Source organism: Lissotriton helveticus, chromosome 5_1, assembly GCF_964261635.1.
Source record: "Lissotriton helveticus chromosome 5_1, aLisHel1.1, whole genome shotgun sequence".
In the NCBI taxonomy this organism is placed as follows: Eukaryota; Metazoa; Chordata; class Amphibia; order Caudata; family Salamandridae; genus Lissotriton; species Lissotriton helveticus.
Window position 1 is genome coordinate 369,567,572 of NC_136065.1, and position 19,306 is coordinate 369,586,877.

The following is a 19,306-nucleotide window of genomic DNA, read 5'->3' on the forward strand; positions in this document are numbered from 1 at the left end:
GAGAGCAATAATGAAACTGTTACGAATGATTGCCCCAGCTTGAACTCAAAATTACACATGTATCCATTGTCTAGCCAGACCATTGTCACAAGTGACTTTCAATGCTCACATGTCTTAACTAAATATCAGCTACTCCTTTCTTCCCTAATCCTTTCAACACTAATGCTTCCCGAGCTGTTCTGTTTTTTTTCCTTGCATGCACATTTCTCCTTTGTATCCCCTATTATCTCCCTGCTTTTTCTCATTTGCTAATCATTAAACCAGCCATCATTGACCTCTCCTTGCTCTCTACTCCTATTTCTCACCTACTTATATTCTCTCTCTTGTGTATCTGGTGTTATGTACTTCCATGTAGCATAAAGCGATTAATGGCATGTCTTTGATGAATTCTTCTCTACCCCAGGATAGCAATGGTCAGGTTGCCGGAGGAGGGGTGTCTGTATATTACTCCCATGTCCTACAGATGTTGTTCTTCAGTTATTCTCAGGGAAAATCTTTTGCTGCCACTATAAACAGGTCCTCCCTGGAGGTTCTGCGGCTCTTCTCCATAAACGTAAAGAGGTGAGAAACATTTACTGTGCTGCATAACTGTATCTTCCTACCAGGGGTAAATAAAATAACAAGACCTTTTATATTATTAAGGTTGCCTCACTTGTCATTTGCTTTAGCTTGATTTTCCTTAACCAAATGAATATGCTTGAATGTGGCTGTTATTTAGCTAGTAAATGTTATATATGTGTTTGTGTCATAGCAATTAAGAATAATTGTTGCCAGATAAAACCCGTTATTTAGCGCAACTTTTCCAAAAAGCACACATTGACGTGTATTACTGCAGTGCAAAGGTCAAATTAGAGTTTACTAAAGTACAGTAAATTATTTGACTTGAGAAAAACAGTTTGCAGGTAACATTTACTTTACACCCAGACTCAATTGCCCTCATGGTCATGGGTTCTCTTCAGTGCGATGGTATCATACTGCACAACTGGTTTTGGTTAAATAACGTTTGTTTGAACAAGTAAACATTAAAACATACCACAACATAAACCATACATGCAGATGTATGGAGTATAATATGCTATTTATTACCTTTGATGGGGGAAGCAGTGGGAGAATGGTTCAATCGAGGCTTTGCCTCTTGTGTGTCAAGGCCACGCCCCACACTTAGCACAGTCACCAGTAGGTAGTTATGGTTAGGACCTAGTTTCCATAGGAAGAACATTTTTTGTTTTGCCAATAATTTTGGCTCCATGTGAAGAATCTTCACGAAATGTTTAAAACTAGTTCATCAGTCACTTCAGCTGCTGTCTATGAAGTTTCAGGGTGATTCATCAAGCGAGGCCAAGGAAAACACGTTTTCCCATGCAATTAACTATAGGGATTTTAAACACGACTACAGCCCGGACCTCTGAACGGACTTCCACCAAATTTGACAGAAAGCTAAATCTTGGTCCACAAAGTGTGCTTTATAGGTCTAGGCCTGCGTAGGCTGCGCTTGCGCAGTCTCGCCGGCGAGATTTTATGTTTTGGAGTATGGGACTTAAACCCGCCCCTCTTCTCCATTGGCTGGCTTCCTAAACGGAGGCCAGCCATTGGAGAAGACGGGCGTCTGTCCTTTAAGCCCCGTCTTTTTGGGATTCGGGGGGGTGTTTAGTTTCTTTCTCTCCTTCCCATTGGCTGGAATTTTACATTCCAGCCAATGGGAAGAGGAGAGAAAGAAAAACACGCTTCAGAATCCGAAAATGACGGTGCGTTTCTCAGAGTCATTTCTGCTTGACCTCGAAGAAACATGGTTGCATCCCCTGCTCCTTGCACCGGTGCCTCACTCCGGTGCTCAGGGCAGGGTCCCGCAGTGTTAGTGTCACCCTCCGGGATCCATGGAGTCTGTACCTTTGGGCATCCACATTCAGTGTCTTGTTAAACCCTTCTTTGATTCTACAATGGCCGGAAGAATAAACCAGAGACGTTCATACAGCAGCATGGCGCCCATGGCCGGAAGAATAAACCAGAGACATTCATACAGCAGCATGGCGCCCACCGTAGTCTTAGATTTTAGGTAGCACTCTAGTCCTCTAATAGACTGTTATGCCAGGAGAAATTGGAGAAATTACTTGTAGTCGTCCTGCTTTCGTGTTGTTGCTCTTCCGATAGTCCTTCATCTAGGTCTATCGCTAAGAGGGAAGGGGGGGCTAAATCCTGTAAAAAATTGTCCATTTTCGATGTCTACCGGCCGTCTGTGTTAGACCGTAGAGTGCCAGCGCGTTTACATCAGCATCTGAGACGTCACGTTGAGGGGCGGGCCCGGGGACGCGCTTGGTGCTGCCAGCTCCAGAAGGAAAGAGGCGGTGTAGGAGGAGGAAGGAGGATGGTGTCGAAGACCGATCTCTGAGAGGTGAGTCCAGAGCAGGCGCCTGCTCCTGCGCTGCGTGGGGGCAGCAGGAGAGGAAAGACTGGGATGGAGGGGTAGCTCTGTCTGCGACCACAGCATCTCCAACCTCTCTGTTTGTATGAGTGTTTGGGGTGTCAGCGCCAGTCCTGGGCCTGCAGTCAGACAGCAAGGGTGAGGGTGTCTTATCCTTAGGGCTCTGGCACGAGTACATCTGTTGTATAGGATAATCTTTGCTGACAGCTTGAGTCGAAACTAGGGTGGCTAAGAGAGGTTGGTGAACAGGGGCTGAGACTGAAGACCTTGCACCCATTTTGAGACATAACTGATCCTGCACTTGTCTACCATGGCTGGCCCTGGAATGTCACACCTGTGGTGAACAGCAGCACTATGTCTGAAGTGTAAGAACCCATTATACGGTACATGTTGCTTGGACGTCATGCACCAGCTGGGGAACGATTCACGGTAGTGGTGGTGAAGATGTATTATCCTCATTGGTGTTAGGTCTTCGAGATGGGTCTGGAGCTGCCTAGGGTCGTGAGTTACAATTATCATGCACACCTCGCTTACGAGGTATCTCAGTAGTTGTAAGTGGGCTTTCATTAGTTCTTCTTCTCTCGTTCTCTTAAGCAATATGGGGATGGAGGTTGTGGTCTCTGGGGCCGACTTTTACCGTGTCTTCTACCACTTTAGCCCACCAGTTGCATGTGGAAGGACAAGCTGACAATCTAAATACTGAGTCCAAATACTCGGAACACCGGATGAGTTAGCAAGAAAGTTGTTAGTGCAAACCTGCGCGTTTTGCATTAGTAGAACTTCTCACTGTGGGCCAGGCAAAAAAATGATCGACTTTACACACAAGGGTTTTTCTTCCAGTGTGTGTTTGAATGTTGTTGGACCCGGCCTCGTGGCGTGGTCCTACCCCTCCCGCATGGCGGGCCCGGGACGACATCGGCCTCCGTCGACCCGCCGTCGACCCCCCTGAACACGAACCATCGACGAGAGCAGCCCCCTGGCAACCCACGGCTCTCCCCCCCTGGGACCCCAGCGGACCCTGCTCACCAACACTGCCGGTCTGGCGACCATGCCAGGCCACCATTTCCGGCCCGACTCCATCTTGGGCCCATCACGTCCCGAGCACGTGGCCGCAGCCATCCCTGGCCCCGGCCCCAGCGAAGCCCTGACATCGAGGCTCCAAGATCCTCCCAGGTGGTAGAGTGGCCACTTGGCAGATCCTGGAGGAGGGGAGTTTCGATGGGCCTCCAGCCATCCCCGGGCGCCTGGTATCGATCGCCCTCCAGCCTCCCTGGGCTCTGGCTCCACCCCCCTGTTGGGTGTCTGGACACCTTCATCCCGGCCCCTCTGACCCCCAGGCGCGAGGGTCCGGACATCAAAGGACTCCAGTCCTATATCTGGGCCAGCCCTGGATTAGGACTCCAGTTGTATCTTGGGGTCGAAGCCCTGCTGACCTTGTCGCGGCTGATCCTGATCCGAACTCGTGCACCTGAACCACCTTCGAGGCCCTGCTGACGCTGTCGCGGCCTGACCGAGCTGAACCATCTTCGAGGCCCTGCTGACGCTGTCGCGGCCTGCTCGAGCTGAACCACCTTCGAGGCCCTGCTGACGCTGTCGCGGCCTGACCAAGCTGAACCACCTTCGAGGCCCTGCTGACGCTGTCGCGGCCTGACCGAGCTGAACCATCTTCGAGGCCCTGGTGACGCTGTCGCGGCCTGACCGAGCTGAACCACCTTCGAGGCCCTGCTGACGCTGTCGCGGCCTGACCAAGCTGAACCACCTTCGAGGCCCTGCCGACGCTGTCGCGGCCTGACCAAGCTGAAACACCTTCTAGGCCCTTCTGACGCTGTCGCGGCCTGACCAAGCTGAACCACCTTCGAGGCCCTGCTGACGCTGTCGCGGCCTGCTCGAGCTGAACCACCGTCGAGGCCCTGCTGACGCTGTCGCGGCCTGACCAAGCTGAACCACCTTCGAGGCCCTGCTGACGCTGTCGCGGCCTGACCGAGCTGAACCATCTTCGAGGCCCTGCTGACGCTGTCGCGGCCTGACCGAGCTGAACCACCTTCGAGGCCCTGCTGATGCTGTCGCGGCCTGACCAAGCTGAACCACCTTCGAGGCCCTGCCGACGCTGTCGCGGCCTGACCAAGCTGAAACACCTTCTAGGCCCTTCTGACGCTGTCGCGGCCTGACCAAGCTGAACCACCTTCGAGGCCCTGCTGACGCTGTCGCGGCCTGACCCCTTGAACTATCCACGCACTAGTTGGTGCCAAGACTGTCCCGCTACCCCATTATTCCCGAAACCACGACTTTATGGATCCCTCGATCCCTGCCTGCTAACCTGCTAAGAACGTGCCTTCATTTCTTATATAAAGATACTTGTGAATATTCCGTCGTGTGGTGTCCGTCTGTAGTAGTGTGATTGCTCAGCTGGTACGATTGTAGGAGAGGAGCCTCGCCAAGGAGGCCTCCCTACGGCGCTCGGCCTATTCCATAGAGAGAGGTGAGTCTCGGGGCGGGCAGTCAGACATCTTCTGCCTCCCCTGGGGTCGCCTTTCCAACAAATGTCATGCATGGCTTGAACTGCATTGCTGTTGTGCATCTGTGGTGGTGGTGACCGTCTAGTGCCAACGCCGTGCCTGGATCAAGAGTAGTTTTTTACGTCTAATTACTCTGATAGACCCCTTTGATGAAAACATGTTGCTTTTTATCCAGAATACGGTAAGTCCGTACCCTCTCAGTCAATATAACAAATGCCAAATATCTGACAGTATGCTGGAGTGTGTGTGTGTGTGGCTCTCTGTGTGTGTGTGGCTCTCTGTGTGTGTGGCTCTCTGTGTGTGTGGCTCTCTGTGTGTGTGGCTCTCTGTGTGTGTGGCTCTCTGTGTGTGTGGCTCTCTGTGTGTGTGGCTCTCTGTGTGTGTGGCTCTCTGTGTGTGTGGCTCTCTGTGTGTGTGGCTCTCTGTGTGTGTGGCTCTCTGTGTGTGTGGCTCTCTGTGTGTGTGGCTCTCTGTGTGTGTGGCTCTCTGTGTGTGTGTGTGGCTCTATGTGTGTGTGTGTGGCTGTCGTGTGTGTGTGTGGCTGTCGTGTGTGTGTGTGGCTCTCGTGTGTGTGTGTGGCTCTCGTGTGTGTGTGTGGCTCTCGTGTGTGTGTGTGGCTCTCGTGTGTGTGTGTGGCTCTCGTGTGTGTGTGTGGCTCTCGTGTGTGTGTGTGGCTCTCGTGTGTGTGTGTGGCTCTCGTGTGTGTGTGTGGCTCTCGTGTGTGTGTGGCTCTCTGTGTGTGTGGCTTATCCTTAGGGCTCTGGCACGAGTACATCTGTTGTATAGGATAATCTTTGCTGACAGCTTGAGTCGAAACTAGGGTGGCTAAGAGAGGTTGGTGAACAGGGGCTGAGACTGAAGACCTTGCACCCATTTTGAGACATAACTGATCCTGCACTTGTCTACCATGGCTGGCCCTGGAATGTCACACCTGTGGTGAACAGCAGCACTATGTCTGAAGTGTAAGAACCCATTATACGGTACATGTTGCTTGGACGTCATGCACCAGCTGGGGAACGATTCACGGTAGTGGTGGTGAAGATGTATTATCCTCATTGGTGTTAGGTCTTCGAGATGGGTCTGGAGCTGCCTAGGGTCGTGAGTTACAATTATCATGCACACCTCGCTTACGAGGTATCTCAGTAGTTGTAAGTGGGCTTTCATTAGTTCTTCTTCTCTCGTTCTCTTAAGCAATATGGGGATGGAGGTTGTGGTCTCTGGGGCCGACTTTTACCGTGTCTTCTACCACTTTAGCCCACCAGTTGCATGTGGAAGGACAAGCTGACAATCTAAATACTGAGTCCAAATACTCGGAACACCGGATGAGTTAGCAAGAAAGTTGTTAGTGCAAACCTGCGCGTTTTGCATTAGTAGAACTTCTCACTGTGGGCCAGGCAAAAAAATGATCGACTTTACACACAAGGGTTTTTCTTCCAGTGTGTGTTTGAATGTTGTTGGACCCGGCCTCGTGGCGTGGTCCTACCCCTCCCGCATGGCGGGCCCGGGACGACATCGGCCTCCGTCGACCCGCCGTCGACCCCCCTGAACACGAACCATCGACGAGAGCAGCCCCCTGGCAACCCACGGCTCTCCCCCCCTGGGACCCCAGCGGACCCTGCTCACCAACACTGCCGGTCTGGTGACCATGCCAGGCCACCATTTCCGGCCCGACTCCATCTTGGGCCCATCACGTCCCGAGCACGTGGCCGCAGCCATCCCTGGCCCCGGCCCCAGCGAAGCCCTGACATCGAGGCTCCAAGATCCTCCCAGGTGGTAGAGTGGCCACTTGGCAGATCCCGGAGGAGGGGAGTTTCGATGGGCCTCCAGCCATCCCCGGGCGCCTGGTATCGATCGCCCTCCAGCCTCCCTGGGCTCTGGCTCCACCCCCCTGTTGGGTGTCTGGACACCTTCATCCCGGCCTGTGTGTGTGGCTCTCTGTGTGTGTGGCTCTCTGTGTGTGTGGCTCTCTGTGTGTGTGGCTCTCTGTGTGTGTGGCTCTGTGTGTGTGGCTCTCTGTGTGTGGCTCTCTGTGTGTGTGGCTCTCTGTGTGTGTGGCTCTCTGTGTGTGTGGCTCTCTGTGTGTGTGGCTCTCTGTGTGTGTGGCTCTCTGTGTGTGTGGCTCTCTGTGTGTGTGGCTCTCTGTGTGTGTGGCTCTCTGTGTGTGTGGCTCTCTGTGTGTGTGGCTCTCTGTGTGTGTGGCTCTCTGTGTGTGTGGCTCTCTGTGTGTGTGGCTCTCTGTGTGTGTGGCTCTCTGTGTGTGTGGCTCTCTGTGTGTGTGGCTCTCTGTGTGTGTGTTTGTGTGGCTCTGTGTGTGTGTTTGTGTGGCTCTGTGTGTGTGTTTGTGTGGCTCTGTGTGTGTGGCTCTGTGTGTTTGTGTGTGTGGCTCTGTGTGTTTGTGTGTGTGGCTCTGTGTGTTTGTGTGTGTGGCTCTGTGTGTGTGTGTGTGGCTCTGTGTGTGTGTGTGTGTGTGGCTCTGTGTGTGTGTGGCTCTCTGTGTGTGTGTATGTGGCTCTCTGTGTGTGTGTATGTGGCTCTCTGTGTGTGTGTATGTGGCTCTCTGTGTGTGTGTATGTGGCTCTCTGTGTGTGTGGCTCTCTGTGTGTGTGGCTCTGTGTGTGTGTGTGTGGCTCTCTGTGTGTGTGGCTCTCTGTGTGTGTGGCTCTCTGTGTGTGTGTGTGGCTCTCTGTGTTGGGGGGCTCTCTGTGTGTGTGACGGGGCTCTGTGTGTGTGTGTGGGGCTCTGTGTGTGTGTGTGTGGGACTCTGTGTGTGTGTGTGGGGCTCTGTGTGTGTGTGTGTGGGACTCTGTGTGTGTGTGTGGGGCTCTGTGTGTGTGTGTGTGTGTGTGGTGCTCTGTGTGTGTGTGTGGTGCTCTGTGTGTGTGTGTGGTGCTCTGTGTGTGTGTGTGGGGCTCTGTGTGTGTGTGTGTGGGGCTCTGTGTGTGTGTGTGTGTGGCTCTGTGTGTGTGTGTGTGGTGCTCTGTGTGTGTGGGGGGCTCTGTGTGTGTGTGGGGGGCTCTGTGTGTGTGTGGGGGGCTCTGTGTGTGGGGCTCTGTGTGTGTGTGGGGCTCTGTGTGTGTGGGGGGGCTCTGTGTGTGTGGGGGGGCTCTGTGTGTGTGTGGGGCTCTGTGTGTGTGGGGGGGCTCTGTGTGTGTGTGGGGGGGCTCTGTGTGTGTGTGGGGGGCTCTGTGTGTGTGTGGGGGGCTCTGTGTGTGTGGCTCTGTGTGTGTGTGTGTGGGGGGGGGGCTCTGTGTGTGTGTGTGGGGGGCTCTGTGTGTGTGTGGGGGGGGCTCTGTGTGTGTGTTGGGGGGCTCTGTGTGTGTGGCTCTGTGTGTGTGGGGGGCTATATGTGTGTGTGGGGGGCTATATGTGTGTGTGGGAGGCTATATGTGTGTGTGGGGGGCTATGTGTGTGTGGGGGGCTATGTGTGTGTGGGGGGGCTATGTGTGTGTGGGGGGGCTATGTGTGTGTGGGGGGGCTCTGTGTGTGTGGGGCTCTGTGTGTGTGGGGTTCTGTGTGTGGGGTTCTGTGTGTGTGGGGGGGGCTCTGTGTGTGTGGGGGGGCTCTGTGTGTGTGTGGGGGGCTCTGTGTGTGTGGGGGGGGCTCTGTGTGTGTGTGTGTGTGGGGCTCTGTGTGTGGGGGGGGGCTCTGTGTGTGTGTGTGTGTGTGTGGCTCTCTGTGTGTTGGGGGCTCTCTGTGTGTGACGCTGTGTGTGTGGGGGGGCTCTGTGTGTGTGGCTCTGTGTGTGTGTGTCTCTCTGTGTGTGTGTGTGGCTCTCTGTGTGTGTGTGTGTGGCTCTGTGTGTGTGTGTGTGGCTCTCTGTGTGTTGGGGGGCTCTCTGTGTGTGACGCTCTGTGTGTGTGTGTGTGGAGGGGCTCTGTGTGTGTGTGGAGGGGCTCTGTGTGTGTGTGGAGGGGCTCTGTGTGTGTGTGGGGGGCTCTTGTGTGTGTGGGGGGCTCTTGTGTGTGTGGGGCTCTGTGTGTGTGTGGGGGGCTCTATGTGTGTGGTGCTCTCTGTGTGTGTGTGTGTGTGTGTGGTGCTCTGTGTGTGTGTGGTGCTCTGTGTGTGTGTGTGTGTGTGGTGCTCTGTGTGTGTGTGGTGCTCTCTCTGTGTGTGTGTGTGTGTGGGCACTGTGTGTGTGTGTGGGGGGGGCTCTGTGTGTGTGTGGGGGGCTCTGTGTGTGTGTGGGGGGCTCTATGTGTGTGTGGGGGGCTCTATGTGTGTGGGGGGGCTCTCTGTGTGTGTGGGGGGCTCTGTGTGGGGGGGGCTCTGTGTGTGTGTGGGGGGCTCTGTGTGTGTAGGGCTCTGTGTGTGTGGGGGGCTCTGTGTGTGTGTGGGGGGCTCTGTGTGTGTGGGGGGGGCTCTGTGTGTGTGTGGGGGGGGCTCTGTGTGTGTGTGGGGGGGGCTCTGTATGTGTGGGGGGCTCTGTGTGTGTGTGGGGGGCTCTGTGTGTGTGTGGGGGGGCTCTGTGTGTGTGTGTGTGTGGGGGGCTCTGTGTGTGTGTGTGTGTGTGGGGCTCTGTGTGTGTAGGGCTCTGTGTGTGTGGGGGGCTCTGTGTGTGTGGGGGGGCTCTGTGTGTGTGGGGGGGCTCTGTGTGTGTGGGGGGGGCTCTGTGTGTGGGGGGGCTCTGTGTGTGTGGGGGGGGCTCTGTGTGTGTGGGGGGCTCTGTGTGTGTGTGTGGGGGGCTCTGTGTGTGTGTGGGGCGGGCTCTGTGTGTGTGTGGGGGGGGGCTGTGTGTGTGTGGGGGGGGCTCTGTGTGTGTGTGTGTGTGTGGGGCTCTGTGTGTGTGTGGGGGGCTCTGTGTGTGTGTGTGTGTTGGGCTCTGTGTGTGTGGGGGGGGGCTCTGTGTGTGTGTGTGTGGGGCTGTGTGTGGGGGGGCTCTGTGTGTGTGTGTGTGTGGCTCTCTGTGTGTTGGGGGCTCTCTCTGTGTGTGACGCTCTGTGTGTGTGGGGGGGCTCTGTGTGTGTGGGGGAGCTCTCTGTGTGTGACGCTGTGTGTGTGTGGGGGGGGCTGTGTGTGGGGGGGGCTGTGTGTGTGTGTGGGGCTCTGTGTGTATGTGTGGGGCTCTGTGTGTATGTGTGGGGCTCTGTGTGTGTATGTGTGGGGCTCTGTGTGTATGTGTGGGGCTCTGTGTGTGTATGTGTGGGGCTCTGTGTGTGTATGTGTGGGGCTCTGTGTGTGTATGTGTGGGGCTCTGTGTGTGTGTGGGGCTGTGTGTGTGTGGGGGGGGCTCTGTGTGTGTGTGTGGGGCTCTCTGTGTGTGTGTGTGGTGCTCTCTGTGTGTGTGTGTGGTGCTCTCTGTGTGTGTGGTGCTCTCTGTGTGTGTGGTGCTCTGTGTGTGTGTCATGCTCTCGGTGTGTGTGTGGGGCTCTGTGTGTGTGTGTGTGGGGCTCTGTGTGTGTGTGTGTGGGGCTCTGTGTGTGTGTGTGGGGCTCTGTGTGTGTGTGTGGGGCTCTGTGTGTGTGTGTGGGGCTGTGTGTGTGGGGGTGGGGCTCTGAGTGTGTGGGGGGCTCTGTGTGTGTGTGGGGCTCTGTGTGTGTGTGTGTGGGGCTCTGTGTGTGTGTGTGGGGCTCTCTGTGTGTGTGTGTGGGGCTCTGTGTGTGTGTGTGGGGCTCTGTGTGTGTGTGTGGGGCTCTGTGTGTGTGTGTGGGGCTCTGTGTGTGTGTGGGGCTCTGTGTGTGTGTGGGGCTCTGTGTGTGTGTGGGGAGCTCTGTGTGTGTGTGTGTGGGGGGGCTCTGTGTGTGTGTGGGGGGCTCTGTGTGTGTGGTGCTCTCTGTGTGTGTGTGTGTGTGTGTGGTGCTCTCTGTGTGTGTGTGTGTGTGGGGGGCTCTGTGTGTGTGTGTGGGGCTCTGTGTGTGTGTGTGGGGCTGTGTGTGTGTGTGTGGGGCTCTGTGTGTGTGTGTGTGGGGCTCTGTGCGTGTGTGTGGGGCTCTGTGCGTGTGTGTGGGGCTCTGTGTGTGTGTGTGTGGGGGGCTCTGTGTGTGTGTGTGTGTGGGGGGCTCTGTGTGTGTGTGGGGGGCTCTGTGTGTGTGTGGGGGGCTCTGTGTGTGTGTGGGGGGCTCTGTGTGTGTGTGGGGGGCTCTGTGTGTGTGTGTGTGGGGGGGGGGCTCTGTGTGTGTGGGGGGGCTCTGTGTGTGTGGGGCTCTGTGTGTGTGGGGCTCTGTGTGTGTGTGTGTGGGGCTCTGTGTGTGTGTGTGGGGCTCTGTGTGTGGGGCTCTGTGTGTGTGTGTGTGGCTCTGTGTGTGTGTGTGTGGCTCTGTGTGTGTGTGTGTGGCTCTGTGTGTGTGGGGGGGGCTCTCTCTGTGTGTGTGGGGCTCTGTGTGTGTGTGTGGGGGGCTCTGTGTGTGTGTGTGTGGGGCTCTCTGTGTGTGTGTGTGGGGCTCTCTGTGTGTGTGTGTGGGGCTCTCTGTGTGTGTGTGGGGGGCTCTCTATGTGTGTGTGTGTGGGGCTCTGTGTGTGTGTGTGGGGGGCTCTGTGTGTGTGTGTGTGTGGGGGGCTCTGTGTGTGTGTGTGTGGGGCTCTCTGTGTGTGTGTGTGGGGGGGGGGGGCTCTCTGTGTGTGTGTGTGTGTGTGTGTGTGTGGCTCTGTGTGTGTGTGTGTGTGGGGGGCTCTGTGTGTGTGTGTGTGGGGCTCTGTGTGTGTGTGTGGGGGGGCTCTGTGTGTGTGTGTGGCTCTGTGTGTGTGTGGGGCTCTCTGTGTGTGTGTGTGTGTGGGGCTCTCTGTGTGTGTGTGTGTGGGGCTCTCTGTGTGTGTGTGTGGGGGGGGCTCTGTGTGTGTGTGTGGGGGGGGCTCTGTGTGTGTGTGGGGGGCTCTGTGTGTGTGGGGGGGGCTCTGTGTGTGTGGGGGGGCTCTGTGTGTGTGTGGGGGGCTCTGTGTGTGTGGGGGGGGCTCTGTGTGTGTGTGGGGGGCTCTGTGTGTGTGGGGGGCTCTGTGTGTGTGTGGGGGGGCTCTGTGTGTGTGGGGGGCTCTGTGTGTGTGGGGGGGGGCTCTGTGTGTGTGGGGGGGGGCTCTGTGTGTGTGGGGGGGGGCTCTGTGTATGTGGGGGGGGGCTCTCTGTGTGTGTGGGGGGGCTCTCTGTGTGTGTGGGGGGCTCTCTGTGTGTGGGGGGGCTCTCTGTGTGTGGGGGGGCTCTCTGTGTGTGGGGGGGCTCTCTGTGTGTGGGGGGGCTCTCTGTGTGTGGGGGGCTCTCTGTGTGTGGGGGGGCTCTGTGTGTGTGGGGGGCTCTGTGTGGGGGGGCTCTGTGTGTGTGGGGGGGCTCTGTGTGTGTGGGGGGCTCTGTGTGTGTGGGGGGCTCTGTGTGTGGGGGGCTCTGTGTGTGTGTGGGGGGGCTCTGTGTGTGTGTGTGGCTCTGTGTGTGTGTGTGTGTGGGGCTCTGTGTGTGTGGGGCTCTGTGTGTGGGGGGCTCTGTGTGTGTGGGGGGCTCTGTGTGTGTGTGGGGGGCTCTGTGTGTGTGGGGGGGGCTCTGTGTGTGTGGGGGGCTCTGTGTGTGTGTGTGGGGGGCTCTGTGTGTGTGTGTGGGGGGCTCTGTGTGTGTGTGGGGCTCTGTGTGTGTGTGTGTGGTGCTCTCTGTGTGTGTGTGTGTGTGTGTGTGTTTGGTGCTCTCTGTGTGTGTGTGTGGTGCTCTCTGTGTGTGTGGGTGTGTGTTTGGTGCTCTCTGTGTGTGTGTGGTGCTCTGTGTGTGTGGTGCTCTGTGTGTGTGGTGCTCTGTGTGTGTGGTGCTCTGTGTGTATGTGGTGCTCTGTGTGTGTGGTGCTCTGTGTGTGTGGTGCTCTGTGTGTGTGTGTGTGGTGCTCTGTGTGTGTGTGTGGTGCTCTTTGTGTGTGGGGCTCTGTGTGTGTGTGGCGCTCTGTGTGTGTGTGGGGGGGCTCTGTGTGTGTGTGGGGGGGCTCTGTGTGTGAGGGGGGGCTCTGTGTGTGAGGGGGGGGCTCTGTGTGTGTGGGGGGGCTCTGTGTGTGTGGGGGGGGCTCTGTGTGTGTGGGGGGGGCTCTGAGTGTGTGTGTGGGGGGGCTCTGTGTGTGTGGGGGGCTCTCTGTGTGTGTGTGTGTGTGTGGTGCTCTCTGTGTGTGGTGCTCTCTGTGTGTGGTGCTCTCTGTGTGTGGGGCTCTCTGTGTGTGGGGCTCTCTGTGTGTGGGGCTCTCTGTGTGTGGGGCTCTCTGTGTGTGGGGCTCTCTGTGTGTGGGGCTCTGTGTGTGTGGGGCTCTGTGTGTGTGGGGCTCTGTGTGTGTGGGGCTCTGTGTGTGTGGGGCTCTGTGTGTGTGGGGCTCTGTGTGTGTGGGGCTCTGTGTTTGTGGGGCTCTGTGTGTGTGTGTGTGTGTGTGTGGTGCTCTGTGTGTGTGTGTGGTGCTGTGTGTGTGTGTGTGGTGCTCTGTGTGTGTGTGTGGTGCTCTGTGTGTGTGTGTGGTGCTCTGTGTGTGTGTGTGGTGCTCTGTGTGTGTGTGTGGTGCTCTCTGTGTGTGTGGGGCTCTGTGTGTGTGTGTGGTGCTCTCTGTGTGTGTGGGGCGCTGTGTGTGTGGGGGGGGGGGCTCTGTGTGTGTGTGTGTGGGGCTCTGTGTGTGTGTGTGTGTGGTGCTCTGTGTGTGTGTGTGTGTGTGTGGGGGGGCTCTGTGTGTGTGGGGGGCTCTGTGTGTGTGGGGGGGGCCTCTGTGTGTGTGTGTGTGGGGGGCTCTGTGTGTGTGTGTGTGGGGGGCTCTGTGTGTGTGGGGGGCTCTGTGTGTGTGGGGGGCTCTGTGTGTGTGGGGGGCTCTGTGTGTGTGGGGGGCTCTGTGTGTGTGGGGGGCTCTGTGTGTGTGGGGGGGCTCTGTGTGTGGGGGGGGGCTCTGTGTGTGGGGGGGGGCTCTGTGTGTGTGTGTGGGGGGGCTCTGTGTGTGTGTGTGGGCTCTGTGTGTGTGTGTGTGGGCTCTGTGTGTGTGTGTTTATGGCTCTGTGTGTGTGGGGGGGCTCTGTGTGTGTGTGTGGGGCTCTGTGTGTGTGTGTGTGGGGGGGGCTCCCTCTGTGTGTGTGTGTGGTGCTCTGTGTGTGTGTGTGTGGTGCTCTGTGTGTGTGTGTGTGGTGCTCTGTGTGTGTGTGTGTGGTGCTCTGTGTGTGTGTGTGTGTGGTGCTCTGTGTGTGTGTGTGTGGTGCTCTGTGTGTGTGTGGTGCTCTGTGTGTGTGTGTGTGGTGCTCTGTGTGTGTGTGTGTGGTGCTCTGTGTGTGTGTGTGTGTGGTGCTCTGTGTGTGTGTGTGGTGCTCTGTGTGTGGTGCTCTGTGTGTGGTGCTCTGTGTGTGTGTGTGTGTGTGTGTGTGTGTGGTGCTCTCTGTGTGTGTGTGTGTGTGGTGCTCTCTGTGTGTGTGGTGCTCTCTGTGTGTGGGGCTCTGTGTGTGTGTGTGTGGCGTTGTGTGTGTGGGGGGGGGGCTCTGTGTGTGTGTGGGGCTCTGTGTGTGTGGGGCTCTGTGTGTGTGGGGCTCTGTGTGTGTGGGTCTCTGTGTGTGTGTGGGGGGCTCTGTGTGTGTGTTTGTGGGGCTCTGTGTGTGTGTGTGTGGGGCTCTGTGTGTGTGTGTGTGTGTGGGGCTCTGTGTGTGTGGCGCTGTGTGTGTGGGGGGGGCGCTGTGTGTGTGGGGGGGTCTCTATGTGTGTGGGGGGGTCTCTGTGTGTGTGGGGGGGCTCTGTGTGTGTGGGGGGGGCTCTGTGTGTGTGGGGGGCTCTGTGTGTGTGGGGGGGGCTCTGTGTGTGTGTGGGGGGCTCTGTGTGTGTGGCGCTGTGTGTGTGTGGGGGGCGCTGTGTGTGTGGGGGGGCTCTGTGTGTGTGGGGGGGGGGCTCTGTGTGTGTGGGGGGGGCTCTGTGTGTGTGGGGGGGGCTCTGTGTGTGTGGGGGGGCTCTGTGTGTGTGGGGGGGGCTCTGTGTGTGTGGGGGGGGCTCTGTGTGTGTGGGGGGGGCTCTGTGTGTGTGGGGGGGGCTCTGTGTGTGTGGGGGGGGCTCTGTGTGTGTGGGGGGGGCTCTGTGTGTGTGTGGGGGGCTGTGTGTGTGTGGGGGGGCTGTGTGTGTGTGGGGGGGCTCTGTGTGTGTGGGGGGGCTCTGTGTGTGTGTGGGGGGCTCTGTGTGTGTGGGGGGCTCTGTGTGTGTGTGTGGGGGGCTTTGTGTGTGTGTGTGGGGGGCTCTGTGTGTGTGTGTGGGGGGCTCTGTGTGTGTGTGTGGGGGGGCTCTGTGTGTGTGGGGGGGCTCTGTATGTGTGTGGGGGGCTCTGTGTGTGTGTGGGGCTCTCTGTGTGTGTGTGGGGCTCTGTGTGTGTGTGGGGCTCTGTGTGTGTGTGTGTGTGTGTGTGTGTGTGGTGCTCTCTGTGTGTGTGGCTCTCTGTGTGTGTGGTGCTCTGTGTGTGTGGGGGGCTCTGTGTGTGTGTGTGGGGGGCGCTGTGTGTGTGTGGGGGGGGGCTCTGTGTGTGGTCTGTGTGTATGTGGGGCTCTGTGTGTGTGTGGGGCTCTGTGTGTGTGGGGCTCTGTGTGTGTGGGGCGCTGTGTGTGTGGGGCGCTGTGTGTGGGGGGGCTCTGTGTGTGGGGGGGCTCTGTGTGTGGGGGGGCTCTGTGTGTGTGTGGGGGGGGCTCTGTGTGTGGGGGGGCTCTGTGTGTGGGGGGGCTCTCTGTGTGTGGGAGGGGCTCTCTGTGTGTGGGGGGGCTCTCTGTGTATGTGTGGGGGGCTCTCTGTGTGTGTGTGTGTGTGTGTGGGGCTCTGTGTGTGTGTGTGGCTCTCTGTGTGTGTGGGGGGCTCTGTGAGTGTGTGTGTGGGGGGGGCTCTGTGTGTGTGGGGCTCTGTGTATGTGGGGCTCTGTGTGTGTGTGGGGCTCTGTGTGTGTGGGGCTCTGTGTGTGTGGGGGGCTCTGTGTGTGTGGGGGGCTCTGTGTGTGTGGGGGGCAATGTGTGTGGGGGGGCTCTGTGTGTGTGGGGGGGCTCTGTGTGTGTGGCTCTCTGTGTGTGTGGCTCTCTGTGTGTGTGGCTCTCTGTGTGTGTGGCTCTGTGTGTGTGTGGCTCTGTGTGTGTGTGGCTCTCTGTGTGTGTGGCTCTCTGTGTGTGTGGCTCTCTGTGTGTGGTCTGTGTGTGTGTGTGTGTGGGGCTCTGTGTGTGTGTGGTCTGTGTGTGTGTGTGTGGCTCTGTGTGTGTGTGGTCTGTGTGTGTGTGGTCTGTGTGTGTGTGTGGGGCTCTGTGTGTGTGTGGGTCTCTGTGTGTGTGTGTGTGGGGCTCTGTGTGTGTGTGGGGCTCTGTGTGTGTGTAGGGCTCTGTGTGTGTGTGGGGCTCTGTGTGTGTGTGGGGCTCTGTGTGTGTGTGGGGCTCTGTGTGTGTGTGGGGCTCTGTGTGTGTGTGTGGGGCTCTGTGTGTGTGTGTGTGGGGCTCTGTGTGTGTGTGTGGGGCTCTGTGTGTGTGTGTGGGGCTCTGTGTGTGTGTGGGGCTCTGTGTGTGTGTGTGGGGCTCTGTGTGTGTGTGTGGGGCTCTGTGTGTGTGTGTGGGGCTCTGTGTGTGTGTGGGGCTCTGTGTGTGTGTGTGGGGCTCTGTGTGTGTGTGGGGCTCTGTGTGTGTGGGGGGCTCTGTGTGTGTGTGGGGCTCTGTGTGTGTGTGTGTGGGGCTCTGTGTGTGTGTGTGTGGGGCTCTGTGTGTGTGTGTGTGGGGCTCTGTGTGTGTATGTGTGTGGCTCTGTGTGTGTATGTGTGTGGCTCTGTGTGTGTATGTGTGTGGCTCTCTGTGTGTATGTGTGTGGCTCTCTGTGTGTATGTGTGTGGCTCTCTGTGTGTATGTGTGTGGCTCTCTGTGTGTATGTGTGTGGCTCTCTGTGTGTATGTGTGTGGCTCTCTGTGTGTATGTGTGTGGCTCTCTGTGTGTATGTGTGTGGCTCTCCGTTGAGTTGTTTTTGAGCGATTAATGCTCAAAAACGTATCTCTAGAGACATGGAGGCGCCGCAGATCTGTCCGATCTCAAAATGAAATCCGATTGGCTGCCCCATTGCCCTAATTTCAAAGTCTGGTGGGGGGAGAGGGTCTCGAGGCTGAAGCTGGCTTTGGGGAGAGGGCTGCGTGTGAAAAGAGTCAATCACATAGATTTTCTTCTTATTGTTTACAGTTTAGGACCAATGAACACTTCTCTTAACCAGTACTCTTATTGTATTCTTGCTAATGCACTTGTTCAAAGCAATGTCTGAGTTCTTAAGAGTCTCAATCCTAGTAACACTGGTGTACTAACTACAATGTCCATAATGCTTAGCAACTGTGTTTAAACATGCAGCATTGCATCCTTCTTATTTACACTAATTTTAGGTTCGAGGCATGTGGGCTGCTGAATTCATATCTTAGCATAGATCGCGCCTAGTGTTGGGTCCGGATGTTTGCATCTTGTTGTCTTGGAAGAGTCTTCGAAGTATCACGAGATAGGTGACTCCTCTCCTGGACTACAGTGCACATGGGCATCTTCTCCATTTTCAGATTGTTTTTCTCCGCCATTGGGTTCGGATGCACTTCGACAACTCCAACTTCGGGACCGAAGTTTTCCAAATTTCTAACACCAAAAACCTTATACTTGCGACGGTATTGTTTCCTCTCGGTATCCAACAACAATAAGGAGCAAAGAGGGATTTATGGGACCTAGGCTGCCCTCCACTCATCAAATCACAACATCAATTGTAAGACTGTTGAGCACCTCCTGAGGCGGAAGCCGGGAGGTTGTATTACCTAGCGTTGTGTCTACTTTTTACTTGTTTTTTAACTGCACTTACTGCCAAATCGACACTTTATCCTTTGTACTGAAAATTAAAACTAAATTGCTTGATTTAATAAGCCTTAAGTTGCCCACTTCGTTCCCCCTCTTCCAGCTGTCCTGGGCCACTCCCAGCCGAGCATTGACGCTGTGGAGTCGGTCCCGGGCATTGAATTAGCGGCGGCTATCTTGTGTGTGGGGCAAATCGTCAGCGCTCTAGTTATGCATAAAGGGGGATGTCCATGTCTTCGCGCAGCAAACGCGCCCAGCGGGCGCGCCTGACTCGCGCCAGAGTCAGGCCCGTCTACGCCCATCCACGCCAGAACGGGCCAAGGGACATTGGACCTGGCCCCGCTTCCTACATTCCCAGTTCATCAGGGTGTTCGTCACATCTACACGGGTGAGGAGCTAAAACAGCTCAAATACCATCCCCCAGCACAGTGCACTACATGTGTACTACCGGTCCATAATTTTCAATGTACCCATTGCCATTTTCGTACGGGCCGAATGTCAATGTGCAATCAACTCAAAGCACGACATAAAAGGGGCAAACCGAGAGGTAGAACTAGGGCTACTAAAACTCCCCCTTCCACCACAAAACTGCAATTTTGGAGTGTGAATTGTAGATCACTTCCAAAACATAAGATTAATATTTACGACTTTGTAGTGGACGAAAATCCTGATGCCATGTTTCTTACAGAAACCTGGCTCCTTGAAAGTTCGGGGCCCGATATTGCCATTGCGATCCCTGATGGCTATAAACTGGTTAAAAAAGACAGATACTGGTAAGGGAGGTGGGATTGCGATAATTTTTAAGTCTAACTACACATGCACTCTTGATGCTTTCCCTATGCCTGATGTGAAGCCGGACTTTTTAAGCTTGCTATCAGCCCCCGGTTCACTCTATCTGGTCTCTTGATTTATCCCCCCCCCTGTAACGCTACCACCTGGATGACTTCCTTTGCAGACATTATTGCTCCTCTTTCCCTGAAAGCGGCCAATTTTTCCATTCTTGGCGACCTGAATCTCCATCTGGAAGACGGTCAATGTAATGTCAGCAAACTGTTTCTATCCGAACTGGAAGCTTTAAATATCTTAGTTCGAGGCATGTGGGCTGCTGAATTCATATCTATAGCATAGATCGCCGCCTAGTGTTGGGTCCGGATGATTGCACATTGTTGTCCTGGAAGAGTCTTCGAAGTATCAGGAGATAGGTGGCTCCTCCCCTCGACTACAGTGCGCATGGGCATCGACTCCATCCCCAGATTGTTTTTTTCCGCCATTGGGTTCGGATCCATATTTGATCTCTCAAGTTCGGATTCGATAGAAACTTTATATCTGAAAGAAACAGGTTAGTATTAGATTCCTTACCTTAGAATATCCCCAGGCGTCAGTCTGGATCCGGAAACTTTTGCGTAGCAGTACCCCTGCGCGTCGGTAGGCGTCGTCGGTAGGCGTCGTCTGCAGGCGTCCCCTGCGGCTCCGCGTCGTCGGCGTCGTGCGCCGTGATGACGTCGCTGGAGTATATAGACGCCGCCTCCGCGCGCTGACGTCAGTTCTTCTTTTTTCCGCGCCAGTTAGCGCAGATCCGAAGAGCAGTACTCCGGTCTTTTGACCAAGTGTTTGTTAACTTTAAATCTTTCTACGGTGCCGGTAGGATGCCTGG

At 56.3% G+C, this 19,306-nt stretch overlaps 1 protein-coding gene across 11 annotated transcripts in view; it reads left to right on the plus strand.

Annotated features, from left to right (window-relative positions):
* The window catches only part of UBR4 (ubiquitin protein ligase E3 component n-recognin 4), a 2,329,353-nt gene that overhangs the window by 1,171,872 nt on the left and 1,138,175 nt on the right, over positions 1-19,306 (plus strand). For all 11 annotated transcript variants that reach the window (XM_078642504.1, XM_078642505.1, XM_078642507.1 and 8 more), the window contains exon 44: positions 404-561. In XM_078642504.1, the coding sequence (XP_078498630.1) occupies positions 404-561 (158 nt within the window). The remainder of the gene's footprint in view (positions 1-403; positions 562-19,306) is intronic.